Below are 23442 nucleotides of genomic sequence, written 5' to 3'. Positions count from 1 at the left end.
GACAGACACTAGCTTTGCATGTCTATACTTTGCAATAATTGCCCACTCTTCTTTGCAGAACTGTTTAAGTTCAGTTCAATTTGATGGCGATCGTTTGTGGACTGTCGTCTACAAGTCATTCCACAGATTTTCAATGGGTTTTAAGTCTGGGCTCTGACTTGGCCATGCATGGACATTCACCTTTTTCTCATTCAACCACTGTGTGGTAATTTTTGCTGTGTGCTTTGGGTCATTTTCATGTTGGAAGGTAAAGCAGAGGGTAGCAGATTTTCCTCAATAGTTTCAGTATTTTGCCACATCCAAAAACAGGGTATACATTCAAATGTGAAGTGCAACAAGCACCAAATAGAATCATAGAGCATTTGACAAAACCATCATACGTATGAAGTATAAGTAGGTCATATTGTCCATCTAAGGTTAAAAGTCGATCTGACAGGATCAAATGCATTTACATGTGGAGTTAGTCTCCGGCTGAGTGCGACGAGAGATATAACAATGTGCGACACGAAGAGCACATACAATTACTAAAAATATGAGTAAAGTGGGGGGCAGTGTCACGGGATATATCAAGGACCGTTTTCTGTATGGAGATTATTCCTCATCTCTGCAAGAAGAGTCTTCCAGTCACCTGTCCCAAATTTTATTGAATTTGGCCGAGCAACCCCTATGTGAGTACAGTACTTTTTTTTTTTTTTATAAAGGAGTGTGCCCTAATCCATTGTTGAATAGTGGGGGCAACTCTTTGATCTATGACAGGGCTATCTGCATTCTAGCCGTGAACATAGTTTCCTGTAAGAATACCATCAGGTAATTTTCCTCCACCTAGGATGGGGAAAAGGCCCAGTAGACAATGACAAGGTGTGAGGACAGTGTCAGTTGGGAGCCCATGCTATCATGGAGAAATGTAATCACCTGTGATCCATACTCTAGGAGGGCAGGGCAGGACCAAAGTAGATGATAGAATGTACCTCTGGGGTCTCCACATCTTGGGCAGGCTGAGCTGTGGTCTGGTTTACATTTGGAGAGGCGATTGGGGTAAGGTAGGACCTATGATGGATATAAGAAGGTGTGTAAGGTGATCTGACAGTCTAGGGGATATCTTTTTAGAGGATGCCAAAACATCCTACCATTCCTTGTCATCCACATCCCCAGGTCTATCTCCCATTTGGCTTTTAGTTGGTAAGCATGGATAGTGGCCGAGGGCAACATAAGGTGGTTGTATAGGAAGAGATCAATCTCTTGGGGTCCTGGCCAAGGACCTCGTCAACAAGGGATATCGTATCCAGTCTAGGAATAGAGTCACTGAATTGGGAGTGGAAAGTGTGCCGGACCTGGAGGTAGTGGAAGAGCATGTGCATAGGTAGGCCAAAGCAGTCTTTGGGGGCTTAGAACGATCTGACTGTGCCGTTGGCAATAAACTGACAGGAATATGACACCCCTGGCAACTCATAGGTTGTAATCAGGAACATTCAGTAGTTTGGGCAGCTGGGGGTTGTCCCACAATGGTGTGTGTGTGGAGGGCAGGGGCCTTGGTAATGGCCATGGCAACCTGCCATATCTTGCAGTGATGGAACAGCATATGACATCTGTTGCCAATACGTGAAGACCCATGGATACTACAAAACAGGATCTGTAAGGGATGGACTACCAGAGTGGAATACCTAACCCCATCCTGCTGATTAAAATAGAAGAGATGGGACAGTTGTGAGGCAATGTAGTAAAATGTAAGGTCTGGTAAGGCAGTACCTCCCAGGTGGACAGGGCATTTCAGAGTTTGCCACAACAGTTTATGACGGAAGGAGCCCCATACAAACGTGTTGAGTATGGACTCCATAAATTTGAACACACGGGCGTGAATATATAAGGGAACATACCAAAATAGAGCAACTTGGGGAGGAGAATCATTTTTAACAAATTGATGCGGCCCATGACTCCAAGGAGTAGCCTGGACCAGACTTAAGTTTTGGCTTTGAAGAGGTCGTAGAGGGGTTCTAGGTTCAAGTCTATATAGTCCATAAGGGTTCTGGAGCATTGCACACCCAGGTATTTGATCTTGCTCGCTCCTCCCAAAGGGAGTGCTGCTTGGTCAGCTGTAGGGACAGTGACGTCTATTGGGAGAATTTGAGATTTGAACCAGTTGATCTGTAGTCCTGAAAAGGCTCCAAACGGTTTTATTAGCTGTAGAGCTGCCATCGGAGAGGGGCTGGCATCCTCCAAGTATAATAACATATTGTCAGCATATAGACTGAGGACCTCGATAACTTGTCCCTCCGATGTTGGGATGTGCCCTGATGGCAAAGGCCAGAGGCTCCACAGCTAATGCATACAGTAAAGGGAATATGGGACAGCCCTGCCGGGTATACCCAGGACAATGAGTCATCTGATATCTTACCACTGACTTGGATCCGGGCATTGGGAGCCTGGTAGAGGAGTTTAAGCCACTTAATGAATCTGGGGCCTGAAACTGAACCTGTGGAGACACTCCCACAAATGGCTCCAGAATCAAATGCCTTCGTGGCATCCAGGCTGACCACTTCCCTGAATCCAATGTTTTCATGTGTAGCCTGGAGATTCATGAAGAGTCTCCGGAGGTAAAATGCTGTATTCTTGTTGGGCATAAATCCCATCTGATCTGCATGTACAAGACTGAGTATTACCTTATTAAGCCGCTGGGCAAGAATTTTAGCAAGGATTTTAACGTCTAATTGTAGGAGAGATATTGGACGGTACAATTCTGGGAAGAGCAGGTCTTTCCCAGTTTTTGGAATTAGGACAATAAGGGCTTCACCCATGGAACTCGGGAGAGTGGCAGAGTCAAGGATGTGCGAATATAAGGCCTGCAGGTTAGGAATGAGAACCTCTCTTGGAATTGAGTATAAAATTCTAGGGGGAGGCCATTTGAGCCAGGGGCATTTGAGGGCGGAAGACTTGCCAGTGCCTCTGCTATGCATGCTATGGTAACGGGTGCTTCCAGTTGATCGACTTGGGAGTAAGGGTGGGGAAGGTAACATCTTGAGTAAGCTTGTCCTGGGAATGACTAGCAGTAGAGGTGCAAAAGGTCAGAGTAAAACGCTTAAACTCGTCCGCCACCTTGACTGGGTCTGTGAGCATGGCTTCAGATGCCGATTGTAGCTGGACCACCACTGTGGGCCTATGATCCAAGTGAGCCATATATGCTAATAGTTTGCTCATGCGTTCACCGTATTCAAAGATTTGTTGTTTACTGAAAAAAAATTCAGTTTGGCTTTTTCAAAGTGTAGCTGGTTCGTGAGTCTAGACTATAGGCGCAGATGGGTCAGTGTGGAACACTTGTTCAAGAGAACTCAGTTGCTCCTCAGCTTGTTGTAGGACAACTTTAGTGGAGGCCTTGTGTCTGTTGATGTGTGCAGAGATAATCATATGGGCATGCTGCTTGAAAGCCTCCCATACCGTCTCCACAGAGGTCGACCCTAAATTAGAGTGGAAGAAATGGGCCCATTCTCGCTGGATAGTCTACACGTCCGACATGATGGTGAACCAAAACAGGTTCAGCTGCCACATGCAGGTTGGAGGGACTGAGGGCAATAGCAGGGTCATCCAGTAGGGTAAATGATCATAGAGGACCCCGACGCCGATCCTCACATCAAGGTGGTCAGGCAACAGGGTAAGGGAGATCATAATCATGTCAATACGGGACATAGCAGACTGAGCGGGTAAAGTAGGCATAAGCAACTGTGGTCAGGTATTTGTGTCTCCATATATCTATCATGGCAAACTCTGAAAGGAACCTCCCAAATCTAGTGAGCAAGGGCTGGGGCGGCGGCAGTAGGGCAGAGGAGTAGAGTCTATCGAGGGTGGGTTCAACCGTCGTGTTGAAGTCCCCCATCCAAACAGTAGGCACCGTGGGGTGCTGGGTCATAAAGGCCACACCTTCCAGTAGGGCAGCAAATTGAAACGGTGGTGGAATATAGAATGCCATAAGGAGAACCTCCAGGCCAGTGACGGTGGTGTGGAGGAACAGGTACCAACCCTGCGGGATTGACTGCAGATAGTGGAGTTGAAATTGTACTTATTTTGCAATTAGGATAGCAACACCATGGGAGGTAGAAGAATAAGGGACTTGATATAACCAACCGACCCAAGAATTTTTTTAGCGCCACTTGCATTTTAGGTTTGGCTAATGTGATTAATTTGAGAGAGGCCATGGCATTGTTGGGGGTATAGAAGCTCGCAATCAGACCAGCAGGGAGCAGCCTCCAATAACACATGTAAACATCTCAGACACAGTACAGGACAGTATGCATTTCAATGAAAACATAACAGACATATATGGCAGGTCTGTGTGAGCAGGCTGCGAGGCTCAGCAGCGTGGGTCAAACAGGGAGCCAGAGAGAAGGGCAATTGACCATGAATGTATAGCATCGAATGGAAGTGAACAAGCTGAAGTATGAGGTAAGTCAAGCATAGGTATATCAATACACGCAACACAAACTTTGCCTACACTGGACCAGCTTGGCAGAGTGAACAAACAGCAGCCCACCACAGCGGAGGGGGCAGCAGCTGGCCAGGGAAACAGATCTTGAAAAATCAGCGGTGTACATCAGAACAAAAAAGGAAACAAAAAAAAAGGATGAAAGTGAAAAATTTAAATTTAAATAAAAATAGGGCATCAGGAGGTTGATCCGGTTGGGGGGAGTGGGGGCAAGGGGTGTAGTCAACTCCAGAGCTGATCTGGGTATATCAAAGTAAGCACAGGATGGAAAGAAAATAAAAATAAAAATCAGACTCACGTTTCAAGAGAGCGTGAATGCTCCACAATCTGAAGGGACTAGGCCAGGGGGATCCGTTCAAATGGGAAAGATTGACATCCACAGAAGGGTTAGTTGGGCACAGGACCAGCTGTGTCACGATGCTCCAGCCAGCCAGGATAGCATTGCAGAGGGATCTTCGAAGTGGGCCTTACCATCCAAAATTACGCGGAGTCGCGCTGGGAATAGCATATGCCAGGTAGTGGGTGCACAATTGCTGTAGTCATCCAAAATTACGCGGAGTCGCGCTGGGAATAGCATATGCCAGGTAGTGGGTGCACAATTGCTGTATTGCCTTGGTGAACCGTGCCTGTTTCTTTTGCACTTCAGTGGAGAAGTCTGGAAATACTGCGACATGTATGTTGCCAAAATGGATATTGCCCCTCTCGCAGGTGAGGCGTAAGATGGTGTCACGATAATTCAGGAGTTTGGCTATGAAGGTATGGGGGGGCTGGGCTCTGGTCAGCAGGGGACAAGCAGCCAGGCAAATTCCTTCTGCCGCTTTCATCCAGTTTGGAGAAACATCATGATCCAGGGAGGGTCCGTGTTTTACTAAATGTATCCATCTCCTGACTTGTGCCTGTCCACAACTTTATTATGGAGATCTTTTGAGAGTGCCTTGCACCCATAGTCAGTAGCTTCAGTTGCACTACCAGGGACTAAAATGCTCCAGGAAAGCTCTTTTCATGCTGAGCTAATCAAAATGCCCACAGCTTAATGCAGTTGGAAGTCAAATGGCTTTGTGTGCCATTGAGAAGGTGACTAGCTACACCTGATTAAGTCATTTTTTAGGGGGGGGGGGGGGGGTGATCGTTTCCAACTCAGTGATTGTTTTTATTTTTTTATACTTGGTTGGTGTTATAACTTTCAATTAGATGTTATAGGTCCCACTGAGTATAAATACAGCTGAATAAAACAAAAACGGTGTGTCTTCACTTCAGGCTGAAAAGCAACAAAATTTGATTTTTAAAGGGAATGGTTAATTTCTATACCCACTGTATGCAGATCTCATACCTGATGGGCCTCTGGGAAAGCTGAAAATCACTGTAGTAATTGGTGCTATTAAAGCGGTAGTTGCATTCTTTCATGTACTGCTTGAGCTGCTTTCTCTCAGCACACCACAGAGGGTTGCTTGCTAAGCACCACCACTATTCATAGAACTCCTGCTCTGATTCTCTGGATAAGGTGCAGATAATTGCTCCTCCTCTCACCCTCAACTAAATCTGAGAATGTATCTTATTTAGTGAAAAAATTAACAGCGGCACCCAACTCCCTGTATTTGATGAGGGAAGCTGCTCGCACATAATCCAAGCTTCAGGTTCTCAAGTAGCCCATTTTGGTATGCATACTTAAACTGTGCCAAGCTGGACCCATTTCGTTACGTAATACATACAATTCCTGGGGTACAACTTAAAATAAAGTTATGTATAACTGTCAACACATTCATTTGTTGAATAATGAATAAAGACACATCTTCATGAAATCTAGGAATTATTTCCTCTTATTTACAGACATCTGGCAACGCATTCACAACACAATCAAAGAAATTTGACAGATGCATGAAGCTAGAGGTGCACAAGAGCTGAAGGTAAAACCATGTCTGTTTATTTCATGTGCATCAAATGAAACAAAGACTGTGATAAATTCAGCCTTACAAGAACAAGTCTCCAGTTTTAAAGTATTTTCCTTGTAGATTTATTCTTTAAAAAAGGAAAAAATGTACCCAGTACTCATTTATCAGGGAGCATGTCTGTTTAACGTTTATTGAAGAATGCAGGAATTTTCTGTAGAAATCAAAAATGATAATGAAGGTACGGCCAAAATCTATCAAATTCCTTGAAAATTTGCAGTCTTTAAATAGTTATAAGAATGACCAATATATATTCTTTGTTACAACCCCCTCTCTAGCAGTAAAAAAAGGGAAAAAAAAATTCATTCAGTAAACATTCTCTCCTAAGGAACTTTTTCCCTTATTTCAGTGATTTTGCCATTTTTTTTGTTTACAATCTCAAAACATACCAATCAGTGGTTCTCACAACTGAAAAAAAATAAAAGCACAAAAAAAGTTTACACTCTTTTACAGGTAAAAGATCATCTTGAATTAAACTGTATATCCTTAAGGGCATATAGTTTTAGCTTCATTAACTATTACATAATTAGCTTCTTACATACAAATATGGACATATTTGGCTGTGCTTCAAAGCCTGTTTGTAATAAAGTCCATGCCGCTGCAGCTCAGAATTTAAAGTCACTGGCGTTGTCTTTACTGCTGCTGGGTTTGGCCTGTTCGTGCAGTGTGGTCTCCTCACAGCTTGCTGTGGCAAGGCATTTTTCTGTAGAGTCATCAACATCTGGGTCTAAGCCTTCAGGGCACTGGAGCTTTAAGAGCTCTTCTCGTAGCTGAGCCGTATGCCGCTAAACACAAAGCACAGGAAGAGTATGGTCAGCATGTCAGTGTAATAAATTGTTCTCTCTAGATCCACAAAACACAAAATGCATGCAAGTCGCTGTGCAAACAAAACAGATATTGTAGAGCCCCAGGACTAGCACAGATCAACAGGTGAAAGCATGCTGATCATGCAGGAAAAAACAGCAGTGTTACTACTTTAAACACTTCCTATTAAATTATTTTCTAGCAGAGCTTGCTTAGTATTAGTTGGAATAGTACAATAGATCTCTAATGTGTACATATATATATATATACACACACACACACATATATATATATATATACATACACACACACAGTATCTCACAAGCGTGAGTACACCCCTAACATTTTTGTAAATACTTTATCATATCTTTTCATGTGACAACACTGAAGAAATTACACTTTGCTACATTGTAAAGTAGTGAATGTACAGCTTGTATAACTGTGTAAATTTGCTGTCCCCTCAAAATAACTCAACCCCCAGCCATTAATGTCCAAACCACTGCCAACAATAGTGAGTACACCCCTAAGTGAAAATGTCCAAATTGGGCCCAAAGTGTCAACCATTATTTTCCAGCACTGCCTTAACCCTCTTGGGCACGGAGTTTACCAGAACTTTAGAACGATTGGTGGTTGCAGTCAGTTTAAGACACTGATCAGTGTATTCGTGCTGCTATCAGAACACAATGTCCCAGCGATGGAATTTATCACTTTTTTTTGTTTAGCCCACTGGCTGAAAGAAGAAAAACACACTGGGGGTTATTTACTAAAGGTAAATCCACTTTGCACTAAAAGTGCACTTGAACTGCAGTTGGTGCAGATCCAAGGGGGGCATGCAAGTAAAATAAAAAAACAGCATTTTAGCTTGCACATGATTGGAAGATAAAATCAGCAGAGCTTCTCCTAATTTCAGATCTACTGCTCAGATTTAAAAATGACTGCACTTCCAAGTGCACTTTCAATTGCACTGCAGTACACTTGTAGTGCAAAGTGGATTCGTCTTTCGTAAATAACCCCCACTGTGTATAGCCAGCCTTGTGTGTTAATTAAAACTGACAATTTCTGCCCGACATATGCCAGTGATAGTTAGAGACCCAATAACCAGAAAACTTTATTTGCATGTATATGTAATAGTTCTTTATTTGTATTTACTACAGTCACCTCTGAAAAATTATTTTATGTGCAAACCTGCTGTTGCACACAGGGAAAATTAACAAAACAAATCCAGCACTCAAAGGTTTGTTGGATTATTCTTTTCAGCTGCCTGACAGCCGCCACAAATTTGGACAGCTTCACTCCCAAACACAGCCTACGTGATTTGTCTACATGTGCTGAGACTATGTTTGGGCCACTATGAATACAATTTTTTTGCTAGAAAATGGCTTTGACCCCCCAAACCTTTTATTTTTTTTTTTAGCAAAGACCCTAGAGAATAAAATGGAGATTGTTGCAATACTTTATCTAACACAGTATTTGCGCAGCAGAATTACAAATGCAATTTCTTTGGAAAAAATACACTTATTAAAAATAAAATAAAAATAAGAAAACAGTAAAGTTAGCCCAACTTCTTTGTATAATGTGAAAGATGATGCTATGCTGAGTAAATTGATGCCCAACATGTCATGCTTCAACCCTTTCATGCCTAAGCCTATTTCTGACATTTGGTGTTAAAATTCCTATTTTTTGCTAGAAAATTACTTAGAATCCCCAAACATTAAATATATATATTTTTTAGCAGAGAATCTAGAAAATAAAATGGTGATTGTTGCAATATTTTATGTCACATGGTATTTGTGCAGCAGTGTTTTAAACGCAATTTTTTGGGAAAAGGGACACTTTCATGAATTAAAAAACAAAACAAAAAACAGTATAGTTATCCCATTTTTTTTTGTATAATGTGAAAGATGTTATGTCAAGTAAATAGATACCAAACATGTCATACTTTATAACTGCACACACTCGTGGAATGGCGACAAACTTTGGTACTCCATAGGCGATGCTTTAAAAATTTTTCTCTCATCCTCTTCCAGGACAGCCTCAGACATAGGGCTCCTCCCTCTGGGACAGGAAACACATACACCCAAATGGTTAAAAGGAGGTCCTCCACGTCTTCCCCTTCAGTTTTTGTGTTTCCTGCTGGATGGAAAGGAAGCATTGAGGAACCTGGGCAGCTCCATGTTCCAGGACTGTCCTGGGGGAGCCTCTGAACTACCTTCTCCTCTGCCCAAAGCGCCCCTCTGTCTAGAGTAGTGAAGAGAGGGCTGCTTGTACACCACTGCCTATTAACTCGGGGAGAGTTGGACCTCTGAAGAGCAGCGGGTCCCCACCTCCATTTTGCCACACAAACTGATCGTTGTCCTCCTGTGGCTTGCCGAAAAACCAAAGGAGCCCAGAAACAAACGGCGTACACGCGGCATGCTGGACGTCCGTTGCGGGTATAGCAATGAATGTGCCTGCATCTGAGGAGGGGCATCTGCATTCCAATGAATGGAAGTGACACAGCTTCCGGCGGAACAGCATCATCAGGGGGCGACAGGAGACAAGGTTCCGGTCTCTAGGCGCAGTGTGTGGCTTACTGGGCGTCCGGAGCCCGTGTAGATCCAGCAGAGGCTGTGACAACACTAAGGAGCAATGGCAGGCACTGCAGCAGTTCAGACGGTCGACTCCGGCACCTCTCAGGTAAGCATGGTGAGGGCAGGCCATGGCTTACTCCAGGAGGGGGTAAGGTCCTTGTGATCAAAGCCATTCCCTGGGTGAGGAACCACCATAGGTGAAGGGCGGGGCACTTCTCTACTTCCCCCTGAGCACAGTGGTGGTGGGGTTTGGGGATAGGCTCTCACGGTTTGTTTTCTGTATTTTCTTTTGCTTTCAGGGTAAAGCACAGGACAGATCTCAGATACAGCCTCCCAGGAGAAAGTGTGCCGTTTGTGGGACAAAACTCGGTCCCAATTGGGAGAAACTGCTTTGCCCCGAATGTGTCAATAATTTAACTAAGGATGACTCCATGACAGAGTGTCATAAAATCTGTAGGTCAGTAAAAGACGAAATTGCATCCACCTTTAAATCATTCAGAGGAATGATGGATGGGATGCAGGGTCCCTCTGTGCCCTTATCTAGAGCGGCAAGTTTGCCCTCCATGTCTGAACTCAGTCAGGAGGATAGGGAAGATAGGGAGAGGGAGCCCAGATCGCTTGCCTCTTCTCAAGTAGACTCAGGGTCAGATACTGAAGAGGAGGAAGATTGCTCCAGAGGGTCCAGGTACAAACTGACATTGGACGATGTGGGGGACTTATTAAAGGCGATCTATGACACCCTTGAGATTGGAGAGCAAATCGGTACAGCTTTCTAAGCATGACCTCATGTATCAGGGGGTCTCTGCCCAAAGATCCAGAGTTTTCTCCGTGCACAAATCTCTAGTGGAAGCAATCTTGCTGGAGTGGGAGCACCCTGAGAGGAGACCGTTCTTTTCAGGCAGTCTCAAACGTAGATTCCCCTTTGAAAAGGACGCAGGCCAGCCTTGGAACAAGGTTCCCAAGTTGCATGAACAAAAGGGGTGATGTTCTGCTAAAGAGGGCATGGGATGCCTCCTCTATTGCGCTCAAACCTGCCTTTGCAGCCACCTGTGTGGCTAGAAATTTGGAATGCTGGTTAACTCAGTTGTAGTCCCACATTTCTGCAGGCACGTCTCGACAACAGCTGCTAAAATCTTTTCCTTTGTTGCTTAAAGCAGTTGGGTTCCTAGCCGACGCTTCTGCGGAGTCGGTAAAGCTAGCTGCCAGGCCATAAAAAGAAGAAGCCTGAGGGCAGACATCTTTTTCGAAGGTTTAGGCAACAGACCCAGCAGAAGAGAAAGGGTTGGACTAAAAAACACTGGACAGGTCGCAAGGGTCGTGGCAGAGGAGGAATACTATTCAATCCTCCTGAAACCACCCCAAAGCTCCAGTGACTCTTGTGTTCCGGTGGGAGGAAGGTTGGGGGATTTCCCACAATGGACCAAAGCAACTTCAAGTCTGTTTATATTAGAAATAATAGAAAATGGCTACAAGCTGGAGTTCAATGCCATTCCCCCACCTACCTACTTAGTAACCCAGTTACCGGGAGAAGGCAAAAGCTCTGAGTTTACTGTTGGAAGAGTTGTTAGAGCAACAGGTCATCAGCCGAGTACCAGATACGGAATGGGGACAGGGGGTATATTCCCATGTGTCCGTAGTTCAAAAGCCATCAGGCAAGTTCAGGTTGATTCTCAATCTCAGGCCCCTGAACAGGTTTATCAGGTACAAGCGTTTCAGGATGGAGTCTATCTTCACGATAACGAACCTCCCATTTCCCGATTGCTATATGGCGACGATCGAACTCAGGGACGCATATTTGCATGTACCGATACATTGGGAATTCCAGAAATTCCTCAGACTGGCAGTTAGGGTGAACTCGGAAATTCTACACTTCCAATTCAGGGTACTTTCGTTTGGCCTAGCATCCTCTCCCAGGATTTTTACAAAGGTCCTGGCAGAAGACCTAGCTCTGCTGGGCCATTACAGCAATCCCCTATTTGGACGATCTTCTGTTTATTGCCCAGCCTTACCAGCAGTTCAAAGAGAATCTACAGGAGGTGCAACACTTCCTGCGTTCTCTTGGTTGATCAATCTGGACAAGTCCCAGCTGATCCCAACCCAGGAAGTATTGTAGCTGGGTTACAGAATCTCCTCAGAAGAGAGGAATGTTTTCCTCCCAGCAGAAAAGATAAAGAAGATAGATCTAGCAGTAGCGTGGCTTCAGACCAATCAGGAAGCCCATGTCAGAGATGTCATGAGAGTGATAGGGTTAATGACACCCTGTTTTCCAGCAGTCCCTTGGGCAAGGTTCCACCAACACCCGTTGCAGGCTCTCCCTCTGCAGTGCTGGGATGGCAGCCAGCAGGGTTTGGATCAACCTATGCTGATATCCAGCAGAGTCAAAAGGACACTGGTGGTGGTGAACCAGTCACAAGTTGGACAAGGGTCTGTTATGGTTCAGACCAACAGTTCTGGTGCAGACAACAGACACCAGCTCTTTCGGCTGGGGCGCACACCTGGAAAAGGACCTTGCTCAAGGATCCTGGTCTCAGGTGGAAGCCAGACGGACCTCAAATTGGAGGGAATTACTGGCAGTGCAGAGTAGCCTTCTAGCAAAGAATAAAGGGACAGCATCTCCAAGTAAGGTCGGACAAGGCGGCTGCTGTCACATATATAAACAAGAGCGGGGGGGACCAGGAGCCCTGCATTGCAGGCGATAGCAGGAGAAATTTTGGCTTGGGCCGAGTCGAACCTAGCTTTGCTGTCAGCGTTTCATTTAAAGGGGGGCTCAGGTTGTGAGGACCTGGGGCGTACAAGAGGTGGATTTGTTCGCCTCAGAAAGCAACAATAAGGTTGCCCAGTTCTTCTCCCTGCACTCGCGGGATTGAGCCAGAGGGATGGATGTCCTCACTAATGCATGGCACTTAAACCTGTGCCATGTCTTCCCCCCAGTAAGGCTAGTCGCGGCAGTCCTCGAGAAATTTCAGACCCAGGAACCTGACCTCATTTTAATAGCCCCGTTCTGGCCAAGAAGGGCCTGGTTTGCAGTCCTAAAGAGGTTGGCAATATATCCTCAGATTCATCTTCCGATGGAGGGAGGATCTGGTTACACAGGGTCCTAGCCGACATCCTCAAATAGTGACCCTCAGACTTACAGCATGGTATCTGAGGAACAGCTGTTCAGGGCCCAAGGCTTTTCAGAAAGGGCCATCAAGACTCTTAGAATTCCGTAAGCCAGTGACCAGGGCTATTTACACCAAGGGTGGAAGAGGTTCAATCCCTGGGTAGCAGAACAGGGGCAGGAAGAACCAGGAATTCTGGCAGTGCTAGACTTCTTACAGGCAGGAGTGGATTAGGGCTTTCTGTCAGCACCCTGAAGGTTTAGGCTGCCGCTTTGAGCATTTTTCTTCAGGTACCCCGCAGCAAGATCGTTTTGTAAAGAGTTTGTTTAAAGCCCTCTCTAGGTCCAGGCCAGTGAAGGTCAGAACCTGTCACTCTTGAGATCTATCCTCGGTACTTAGTGCACCTACAAAGAGTCCCTTCGAACCTCTGGAGAAATCGGATGTTAAACGGGTAGTTCTAAAGACAGCTTTTTTGATTGCAATCACCTCAGCCAGAAGTGAGCGAGTTTCAGGCGCTTGATTTTGGAGGATAGGGTTGTGCTTAAAACAGATGCTAGTTTCCTTCCCAAAGTGTCTTCTACTTTTCATAGAACTCAGGACATTATCCTGCCAACATTTTACTACTCCTCAGAAATAATCAGGACAAGGTTCCTTTAATGCGAGATCTGGGGTCAAAGACCTCACATTTACACACACACACACACAAAAAAAGGAACTTTTAAGGCTGGAAGTGACGTTTGACGTCGCTCCGGTCCGCCAAGGGCATAGAGTCGAGTGGGGGCACCTCACTCGCTGCCTAAAAAAGGGATTAGGATTTAAAAAGAGTAAACACAGTTGATCGTTAATAAATGGCTTCAGCAAAACACTAACCATGAGTGAAATAAAAGTTATGTTATCATTTATATGCTCTAAAAAATGGCCAAGAAATCATAAATTCTGACAGGATATCAGGGTATATAAACTTATGAACACAAATAAAAAAATATATATATATATTATATACACATACATACACACACACATACACACACATCTATATATCTCTATAAATTCCCCCTCCCCTCAAGCAAACCTTTAATTTAAGGTAACTACCTTCAGAGCTGCTGCATGATGAGACATCGTCCTTCCAACCCGTTTGTCACTGCTGAATTGCTGAATATCTACTATCCATTCCTCACACTGAGCCATGATCTCTGCTCTCTTCAAGTAAAAATGTTTATGAATCACCTACAATAGAAGAAAAACAAACAGTTTAGACCGCATCACATCCTTAATTACAGCTAGATTTCAGGGTTCAAACATCCCCATATACCTGCACCATAGCCCATTGAATGAATCTCCACCTTAAAGGCGGACAAGCCTGAGCTGTGATAGATTTGGCCATCTGCAGAAAGCGGTGCAGTGGCACCAAAGTTGACACTACCATGCTCTTTTCAATTATTTAACCATTGACAATCAGTTGAGAAATAAAAATTAAATATTGACCATCTGAACTCTCACAATCTACTTCCTTAACCTAGCTGCTGCTCCTTCGTGTATATCTAGTACAAATCAGAAACAACATTTAAAAAAGTGGTGCATCTCTATGATAAGTTAAATTGCAGAATGATGTATTTATAAATATAAAAGTAGTAAACAATCTAGATCAATAAAGCGGAACTTCACTCTCTCAATTAACACTATTTGTAATGCTTATGCATTAATAGATAGATACCAAAATATATCATGTTTACTTGTTTTAACTTCTTACATTTCTTCAGTTACTTCCTGGTTTCCAGGCCTACGGAAATTATGTCATACACCCCAGGAGTCTTCAGGAGGGGTTTTCTCAGCTAAGCAAACGCTCCTGCCTGCATGACTGAGTTAAGGGCTGATGGATTCCAGGAATTAAATGCTACATAAAGCATCTGCTCTTACTCAAGATGGGCAAGGTCAGAGATGCTGGGGGGTTTCAAAGTGATTTTTCAGCTAAAGCAAGCATAGAGACATGGATGGAGAAGTTTGTTTTGAATAGTATTTACATGCACACAACTGAAACACTCCATTTACCGGGTGAGGGAGTGTTAAACAGAAACTTGGGTTGGGTGCTGTATACCTTGTAGTAGAAAAATATAAGGAGGTGTGGCTATAAACATCTTAAATTTTTTACTTTATACAACCTTTGGCTTCTGCTGCTGTCAAATTCTATCAGCAGAGGAAGGGGCAGAGGAAGGGGCAGGGCCGAGCCACACTGTGTGTGTCTTTGGGGGTACTGCAGGTGCACACCCATAGGAAGCAGCTTTGTATGGTGGGGCATGGAGAAGAGGGAAGGAGGAGTAAGAGCACTGGTATGGGAGCGCAGAAGAGGAGGTTTGGGGCCACTCTGTGCAATACCATTGCACAGAGCAGGTACCTATAACAAGTTTGTTAAATAAATATATTTAATCTTTACAATCACTTTAAGCCATTGTAGCCCCTGGTCTGCAGCTGCCCCAGTCTACAATGCTGCTCTGCCTGGCAGCACAAACCAGATACTACTGCTGTCCCTGAATCTCCTCTGCTTTTTTTTTAGCTGTCAGGGAGCTAAAGCTGCTGTGAGAGAGAGAGAGAGAGAGAGAGAGAGAGAGAGAGAGAGAGAGGGGGCACTACCGCTGCAGGGTTGTATGTGTAGCCCAAGTAAACCCTGCCTGCCACCTGGAAACATAGAGAAAGAGGAAACTGAGCTGCCGTGGATTCTGGAGCTATGACTTGTGGGAAAGTAGTCTCCCAAGGTTACTGAACCTGTACTGCAGACTGGCCCTGAACTACAGATCCCAGCATTAACAGAGCTCTGAAGTGAAGAAAACAGGAGTATTCCTGGGCTTGGGGCAATCAAGAGAACATTCTGGGATATAGTTTAGCAGGCTGCTAACAGGAAGTTTTGCCACAGTGCTGGGGATGCAGAGACAGAATAAGATAACTCTCGGTCTGTGGGAATGCCACTGTGGAGTCTGGTGTCACTACCTGGTCATGGGGAAGACGTCCGTGCAGCTGGCATCGATGAGTTCCAGATGGAGAGCGGGAGGAGATAAGTTGTCACTCTAAGAGTCAGTGAGAGGATAATGGCCATACTCTACCGCACATTGAAAAGGGACATATTCTTTTGCAAAAATACAGGGACAGAGATTTGTCACCCTATAAAAGAAGAGCCTGAGTAAGGACCTTCATTGCAGGATCACTAGCACATTATGTGCCACTTGCCTGCAAATGAAGCCCGCAATGTCCCTGTTGGAGGCCGCTTCCTTTCCGAGGCCACGGAATCCGGCTCTGTGACTGGCTGGAGTCGCCTAACATCACTCCCACACATGCGCGCAGGAACCGCCAGTCATGGCACTTGCTAGTGAATTAACGACATCAAGGGCAGTTTCTTCACAGCGCACGTACCGATGACACCATCAGCGCACTATGAGTTAAGTATCTCCTATATGACGCATGTTTAGGAGATATTTATTGTACATATAGGTAAGCGTTATTTTAGGCATACCTATAGGTACAACTTCTGCATAGGGGGCTTACAAACACTTTAAGTGTCACATTGAAAGGGATGTTTGGTTATTTTTTAGTTTTTTTCACTGTCATTAAATTAGGGGCCCTTTCACACTGGGGCGGTGGCGCTAGTTTTAGTGGCGCTTTACCACTGTTATAGCAGGGAATTGGTGTCGCTATTCAGGTGGTTAGAAAGGGTTAAAAGCGCTTGTGTAGCGCCACTGCCAAAGCACGTTGCAGGCGCTTCCGCAGCGCTGCTCGTGCATTCCAATGGGCAGGGGCGGTGGAGGAGTGGTGTATACACCTCTCGCAAAGTGCCCCAAAGAGGCTGCTTGCAGGACTTAATCTAACGTTTTGCAAGCGCTCTGCCCCAGTGTGAAAGCACTCAGGCTTTTACACTGGGACTGCTGATGAGACATTTTTAGGTGCAATATTTAGCGCTAAAGCGCCTGAAAAACGTCCCAGTGTGAAAGGAGACTTAATCATTTTGCAAAGATACAGTGGGAACGGAAATTATTAAATGTTTCACTCTTTGTTATATTGCAGCCATTTGCTAAAATCAAAGATCATTTTTTTCCTCATTAATGTACACACAGCACCCCATATCGACAAAAAAAAAAAAAAAACACAGAATTGTAGACATTTTTGCAGATTTATTAAAGAAAAACTGAAATATCACATGGTCCTAAATATTCAGACCCTATGCTGTGACACTCGTATATTTAACTCAGGTGCTGTCCATTTCTTCTGACCATCCTTGAGATGGTTCTTCACCTTAATTTGAGTCCAGCTGTGTTTGATTATACTTACTGGATTTGATTAGGAAAGCCACACATCTGTCTATATAAGACCTTACAGCTCACAGTGCATGTCAGAGCAAATGAGCATCATGAGGTCAAAGGAACTGCCTGAAGAGCTCAGAGACAGAATTGTAGCAAGGCACAGATCTGGCAAAGGTTACAAAAAAAGTTCTGCTGCACTTAAGGTTCCTAGGAGCAGAGTGGCCTCCATAATCCTTAAATAGAAGACATTTGGTGACGACCAGAACCCTTCCTAGACTGAGCTATCAGGGGAGAAAAGCCTTGGTGAGAGAAGTAAAGAAGAACCCAAAGATCACTGTGTCTGAGCTCCAGAGGTGCAGTCAGGAGATGGGAGAAAGTTGTAGAAAGGTCAATCACTGCAGCCCTCCACCAGTCGGGGCTTTATGGCAGAGTGGCCAGACAGAAGCCTCTCCTCAGTGCAAGACACATGAAAGCCCGCATGCTAAACAAAACACCTGAAGGACTCCAAGATGGTGAGAAATAAGATTCTTTGGTCTGATGAGACCAAGACAGAACTTTTTGGCCTTAATTCTAAGCGGTATGTGTGGAGAAAACCAGGCACTGCTCATCAACTCTCCAATACAGTCCCAACAGTAAAGCATGATGGTGGCAGCATCATGCTGTGGGGGTGTTTTTCAGCTGCAGGGACAGGACGACTAGTTGCACTTGAGGGAAAGATGAATGCGGCCAAGTACAGGGATATCCTGGATGAAAACCTTCTCTAGAGTGCTCAGGACCTCAGACTGGGCCTAAGGTTTACCTTCCAACAAGACAATGACCCTAAGCACACAGCTAAAATAACGAAGGAGAGGCTTCACAACAACTCTGTGACTGTTCTTGAATGGCCCAGCCAAAGCCTCGACTTAAACCCAATTGAGAATCTCTGGAGAGACCTAAAAAAATGGCTGTCCACCAACGTTTACCATCCAACCTGACAGAACTGGAGAGGATCTGCAAGGAGGAATGGCATAGGATCCCCAAATCCAGGTGTGTAAAAAATTGCTGCATCTTTCCCAAAAAGACTCATGGCTGTATTATATCAAGAGGATGCTTCTACTTAATACCGAGCAAAGGGTCTGAATACTTAGGACCATGTGATATTTCAGTTTTTCTTTTTTAATAAATCTGCAAAAATGTCAACAATTCTGTTTTTCTGTCAATATGGGGTGCTGTGTGTACATTAATGAGGAAAAAAAATGAACTTAAATGATTTTAGCAAATGGCTGCAATATAACAGAGTGTAAAATTTAAGGGGGTCTGAATACTTTCTGTCCCCACTGTATGCTTTCACTTGATATGAGAGTCTGCTAATTGTTGCAAAAATACTAATTTAAATCCACTATGACTTAACAACAAACCATACAGATTCTAATGTGGGATTTTATTTTAATAGAAACTATAAGACAAGCTAAATTGAAGTAGCTCAAGTGATAACTGACTGGACCATAATATCGGTCAGTACATGTCCTTTTATGTCACACAGCTAGCAAAACACAAGAGGTAGCTTGAAGCAAATAAACTTTAAATACAACCAAATGCAAAATAAAAATGTAATCTACAGCAGCTCAACAGTTCTTTAGATGAGTTTGCTGCATTCATTTTTATATCTTTAGTTTCACCTGGTAATCCTACGAATAGCACAATTTCTGTCCCTTAGTGGCTATGCTCACTCCTTTACTACCTGTGGAATCAGTCATGGTTGTCACACTGGTTCGACTAAAAATACGCTCGTCTTTGTCCATCTCCATTACATGGAGAAAGGAGGAGATTCCAGAAGGTAGGTAAAATTGTACTTGCTTTTGATTCTGCTTACAACAAAGACTCTGTATTTGCTGTAAGTTTTCCCAGCCGAAAAAATTAAAACTAACGCAGCCACCACGTTCAAGGCCTAGTAAACTGCATTATATTCGATTTTTATTCTTGGGTTTAGACATCCTTTAATGGTAATCTGTCAGGAGGCAATTTAAGTTGTCATTGAGATTTCACTATTTAACCAGTTGAACATTTGTCAGCAAGTCAGCAGGAGTGAATCCCATTTTTATCCTGAAACATTATGTTATGCTATCATTTTTGTTAACCTTTCAGATCTTGGATCCAGTGCTTGAAGGGCATCCATGCCAAAAGCTTTACCTTGCAAAAGATTTTGACATGACTGTTCAACAACCATTCATAATGCGCCGCAATGTGACTTTGTATATGCTTACCTTTACACTACTTAGCACATTAAAATCCCGCCTGCACATTTGTATGAGGAGACACGCATGGAAATGCAATGGCAAAGATGAAATAAAAAACCTTGGGCGTCCTCTCCTTGCAGTATACTAATAAAATAAAACTGCATGTCTGAATTTAATGCAGAGTAGTGACCCTTATGATTAGTCTGGACATAAATCAGTGAAGAGACTACTTATTTTTAGATCCCTGGGATAAATGTGTGCCTGTTTCAAAGTCAGACCTGACAAGAGAAGTAAAATAGAAGGGTTATGTGATTGCGGGAAGCAGGATGAAAGGAATGAGTAAATATCTGTTAAATTGGCCTCATCTCCTCTGTGGAGAAATGCATTAGATTATGGCACTCTGTAGGGGAAAAAAAAAAGTATGCATAAGCCAGTGATCTAAACAGACGGCTGCATTAGTATTGTATATCCTTAAGCTGCATGAATACCCCTGAGATGTATTTATATCAAGCTCATTAGCAGCTATGATAGCTGATATAATGAAGATTTGCATAACATGTATCAAAAGCCAAAGCAACCCTGTTAGGTTTTCATTGCACTCCTTTGACCCGCTGGGAACATTTACTCTATTTATACTACTGACCAGTGAAGGAAAATGCAACATTGTGACCAGAACAGGAATAGAAAAGATGTCTCCCAATGGGGACCGTTGTTGAGGAGACAACAATTTTACTTAAGGAGTCTTACTAAGGCCATGTTCACATGGGTGTACTTAAGCGCACTCTCGTGTGAAGGGCTGTGTTGGCTACACAGGTGTTCCATGCATTTGCGTACTGCCCATCCCATTCATGTAAATTGGTATGCAGTGGCTGCATGACCTTTTTTTTTTTTTTTCATAGTTTCCAGAGATGTGGTTTAACAGGTACTGTGGTGCATGGGTGGTGTTACAGCCAGAGAATCAAGCCATTTTGGATGAGGGTATATCGATTGATTTATACAGTTCTGGGAAAAAAATATTCCTGAAAATCCCTATGGAGCCCTGGTAAATCTCAAACCTCTTTCTTGCATCTAATCAATAGAATTTGGTATTGTTCATTTTAAATATAATGCAGCTTAAACATTATTAGATGTAGTGGCTGCATTTTTTTTTTTTTTTTTAGGATTTTTCCCTCTGTTTTCACCTGGTGATCTGGCTAGTAACATACCTCCTGTATTAGAGCGACTCCACTCTGGATAAACGAGAACAGGGGCACCACAGCCAGCAGCAGTCAGTCTTTGGGGGGGGAGAAGTATTAGATGTACTAGCAGACTTAAATACACTAACAAAATTAAGCCAAACTCCAGCTAATACTTTATACGCAGCCACTGCAAAATGTTTTTTTTTTCCTTTTGGGATAAAGGTTTTACATAAATAAAAGCAGAAAATAGAAGAAAGCCTACAAAAGGAAACAAATGCAGCCATCACATGTAAGAGTTGGCGCAGGGCCAATGTGGTGCCTATATTTAAAAAGGGATCAAAGTCTTTACCAAGTAACTATAGACCTGTTAGTTTAACTTCTATAGTTGGGAAGAAACTGAAGAGTTTAATAAAAAACATAGATAAGTTCCTGCTGGAAAAAAATATATTTTAAGCAACAGACAACATGGATTCATGAAAGACAGAAGTTGTCAAACAAATCTGATTTCTTTATATGAGTAAAACCTTGGACAGAGGGGTGGCTGTGGACATGGTATACTTAGATTTTTCAAACGCCTTTGACACAGTTGGGTAAGGTAAAGTCGACAGGCTTGGAAAGATCAGTTTGTAAATGGTTTTAAAACTGGCTAAAAGAACAAATTCAGAGAATAGTGGTTAATCATTCTTACTCTGAATGGCCTAATTTTAATCAGTGGTGTACCCAAAGGTTCAGTGTTGGGACCCTTATTTTTTTTATATGTTTATAAATGATATAGGATCTGGGATTAAAAGCACCATTTCTGTTTTTGAAGAGGACACCAAGCTTTGCAGTGGATTAACGTCCTGACAGCATGTCTCCAATTTACAAGCTGACCTCAATGCACTGTAAAAATATTTTAAATAAGACACGCATTCATAATATAAATTAAGCATCACAGGAGGACAGGGATGATGGATTCTCACAGATCCAGCATTAATATAAACTAGCGATATATACAGGGAAAAGACCACTAGCAAAAGCTCATTGTCATGTAACAATGCACTGAAGCATGCAACAAAAAAATTCTGTAAGTTGGGTGAAGAAGGGTGAGTAATGGAATCCCTTGCAAAAAAAATTTGCATAATGTCCTGTGGAAACATACCTCTTTAAAGCACGGTGAGGCGTTTCTAATTTGTTCTAGCATGGCCCATTTGACTGTTGCTTGCCTGATATTTCCATCATATTCTCTAGAGCTCTGAGTGCCACTTGGTGTGCCCCTTGACCTCTCATATCCTGGCTCATTGAAGTAGGGCTCAGACACAAGAATAAGGGATTGAACTGACACCAATACCTGTAAAGTAAACAGTAAGAGGAAAAATATTTGTTATAGATAATTACCGCCTGATTTAGAATCACAAACTACTGCAATGTTAGTACAGTGATCTCCCCTGCTGTGCTATTGTTCTGACAAGGGAACACACCAGTCATCACTTTTAGCCATTGGCTGAGATTGCTGACTGGGAGGCGGTCAGCAGACCTTTTTCGGTCTTGACCCTTCGGCCATTAGAACACCGTTCTCAGTTAGGACGATAACATTTATAGCTCAAGGATTCTGCAAAATGTATGAATTATCAATAAACTCAACAAAAAGAAATAGCCAATATATTCATTAAGGCTCATTATCCTTTTGCAATATATTGTGATGTGAATGGGCTCTTTACATAAACATCTCCAACACGAAGGCCAGCCATGGGTGGATCAAAATTTGTCCGGTTCAGCAGGAGCTGGCCGAACTTCAATCCATCTATGGGCCGGCTTGGTTGTACTGAAGTTAAATCTATAGATTGACTTCAGTACAACCAGCCGGTCATTTTTTTTTTTTTTTAAACAATTAACTTCTGCCTGCTATAGCCGGCAGCACTAATCATTGTGTTCTGGTGCCAGGAAAAAATCCCGCTCTGAGAATACAATAGTGCAATGGGAGGGACTCCCCCATCAACACAGACTGTGTTAACGAGGGAATCAAGCAATTTTCCTTCTTTCAATCAGTGATTTAGGGAAAGAAAATTGCATAATCTACGACTAGTCATTCAAGTTGAGAAATTACTTAATTTTCCCATCTACGATAAACAGCGTGGATCTATCCCACCAGCTGTTGTATACCTAAACGACTGCATATGATTTGATATTGTCACTGTTTGGCTAACAATTAGCCACCTGGCTACTTTGATCTTTGTTTGCAATTTGTCAAGTTAGGGGCACCAACAGGGCCACCTAAAGCTCTAATCTTGGCTAACTCATCAGGAAAAAGCCAAAACATGAGCCATGTATGGCCAGCCTTAGCTGGGTACAAACTATACAGTTTTCTGTGGATTTTTTTTCCTTAAGATTTACCAAAACCATATAATACGAGGTCAAACCTTAAGAGTTTCACTTTGTATGCAATGAGGCAGGCCCTTTCACTACTTTTTTTGGTAAATCTGAAGACAAAAATCTGCAGAAAATTGAATAGTGTGTATGGGGCTTTAGTCTTTGCTTATAATATGATTTATGTAAGAACCATAAAAAAATACATCTTTCAGCAGTCAATCTACTTTAAGTTTACAGAAACTATTTATGTATTAGTGTTGTATTGTAATAAATTAAGCCATACAGTAGGCAACAAGGAATGGTTCCTGAACTATCTCAAGTCTATGATTGTTGTATATTTCCTGATACATACCCAACCATTCCAGCTTGCCACACCAGAGTCATGGCAACAGAGCTAGAAATGGCTGGCAGTCCCTTGGACCTGTGGTGTCTACAGTACTCAGGATCAGGACTCAATGTTGCTTTTCATGCATCTCAAAACCAAAAGAAATATCAGATTATATTGCGGTTAGAGAGGACTT

The 23442-nt window shown here is 43.2% G+C and overlaps 1 protein-coding gene across 7 annotated transcripts in view; it reads right to left on the bottom strand.

The window, feature by feature from the left end:
- Positions 1 to 6370: 6370 nt before the first annotated feature.
- BIRC6 (baculoviral IAP repeat containing 6) overlaps positions 6371 to 23442 on the bottom strand; it is a 597017-nt gene continuing 579945 nt past the window's right edge. For all 7 annotated transcript variants that reach the window (XM_077486418.1, XM_077486420.1, XM_077486423.1 and 4 more), the window contains exons 72-74: positions 21714 to 21902; positions 13985 to 14119; positions 6371 to 7202 (exon numbers count right to left, since the gene is read on the bottom strand). In XM_077486418.1, the coding sequence (XP_077342544.1) occupies positions 7023 to 7202; positions 13985 to 14119; positions 21714 to 21902 (504 nt within the window). In that variant the 3' untranslated portion in view covers positions 6371 to 7022. The remainder of the gene's footprint in view (positions 7203 to 13984; positions 14120 to 21713; positions 21903 to 23442) is intronic.

Source organism: Lithobates pipiens, unplaced genomic scaffold (genome assembly GCF_037356315.1).
Source record: "Lithobates pipiens isolate NorthernLeopardFrog02 unplaced genomic scaffold, aLitPip1_a1.2 Scaffold_18, whole genome shotgun sequence".
In the NCBI taxonomy this organism is placed as follows: Eukaryota; Metazoa; Chordata; class Amphibia; order Anura; family Ranidae; genus Lithobates; species Lithobates pipiens.
This window is presented reverse-complemented; position numbering and strand designations above follow the sequence as displayed.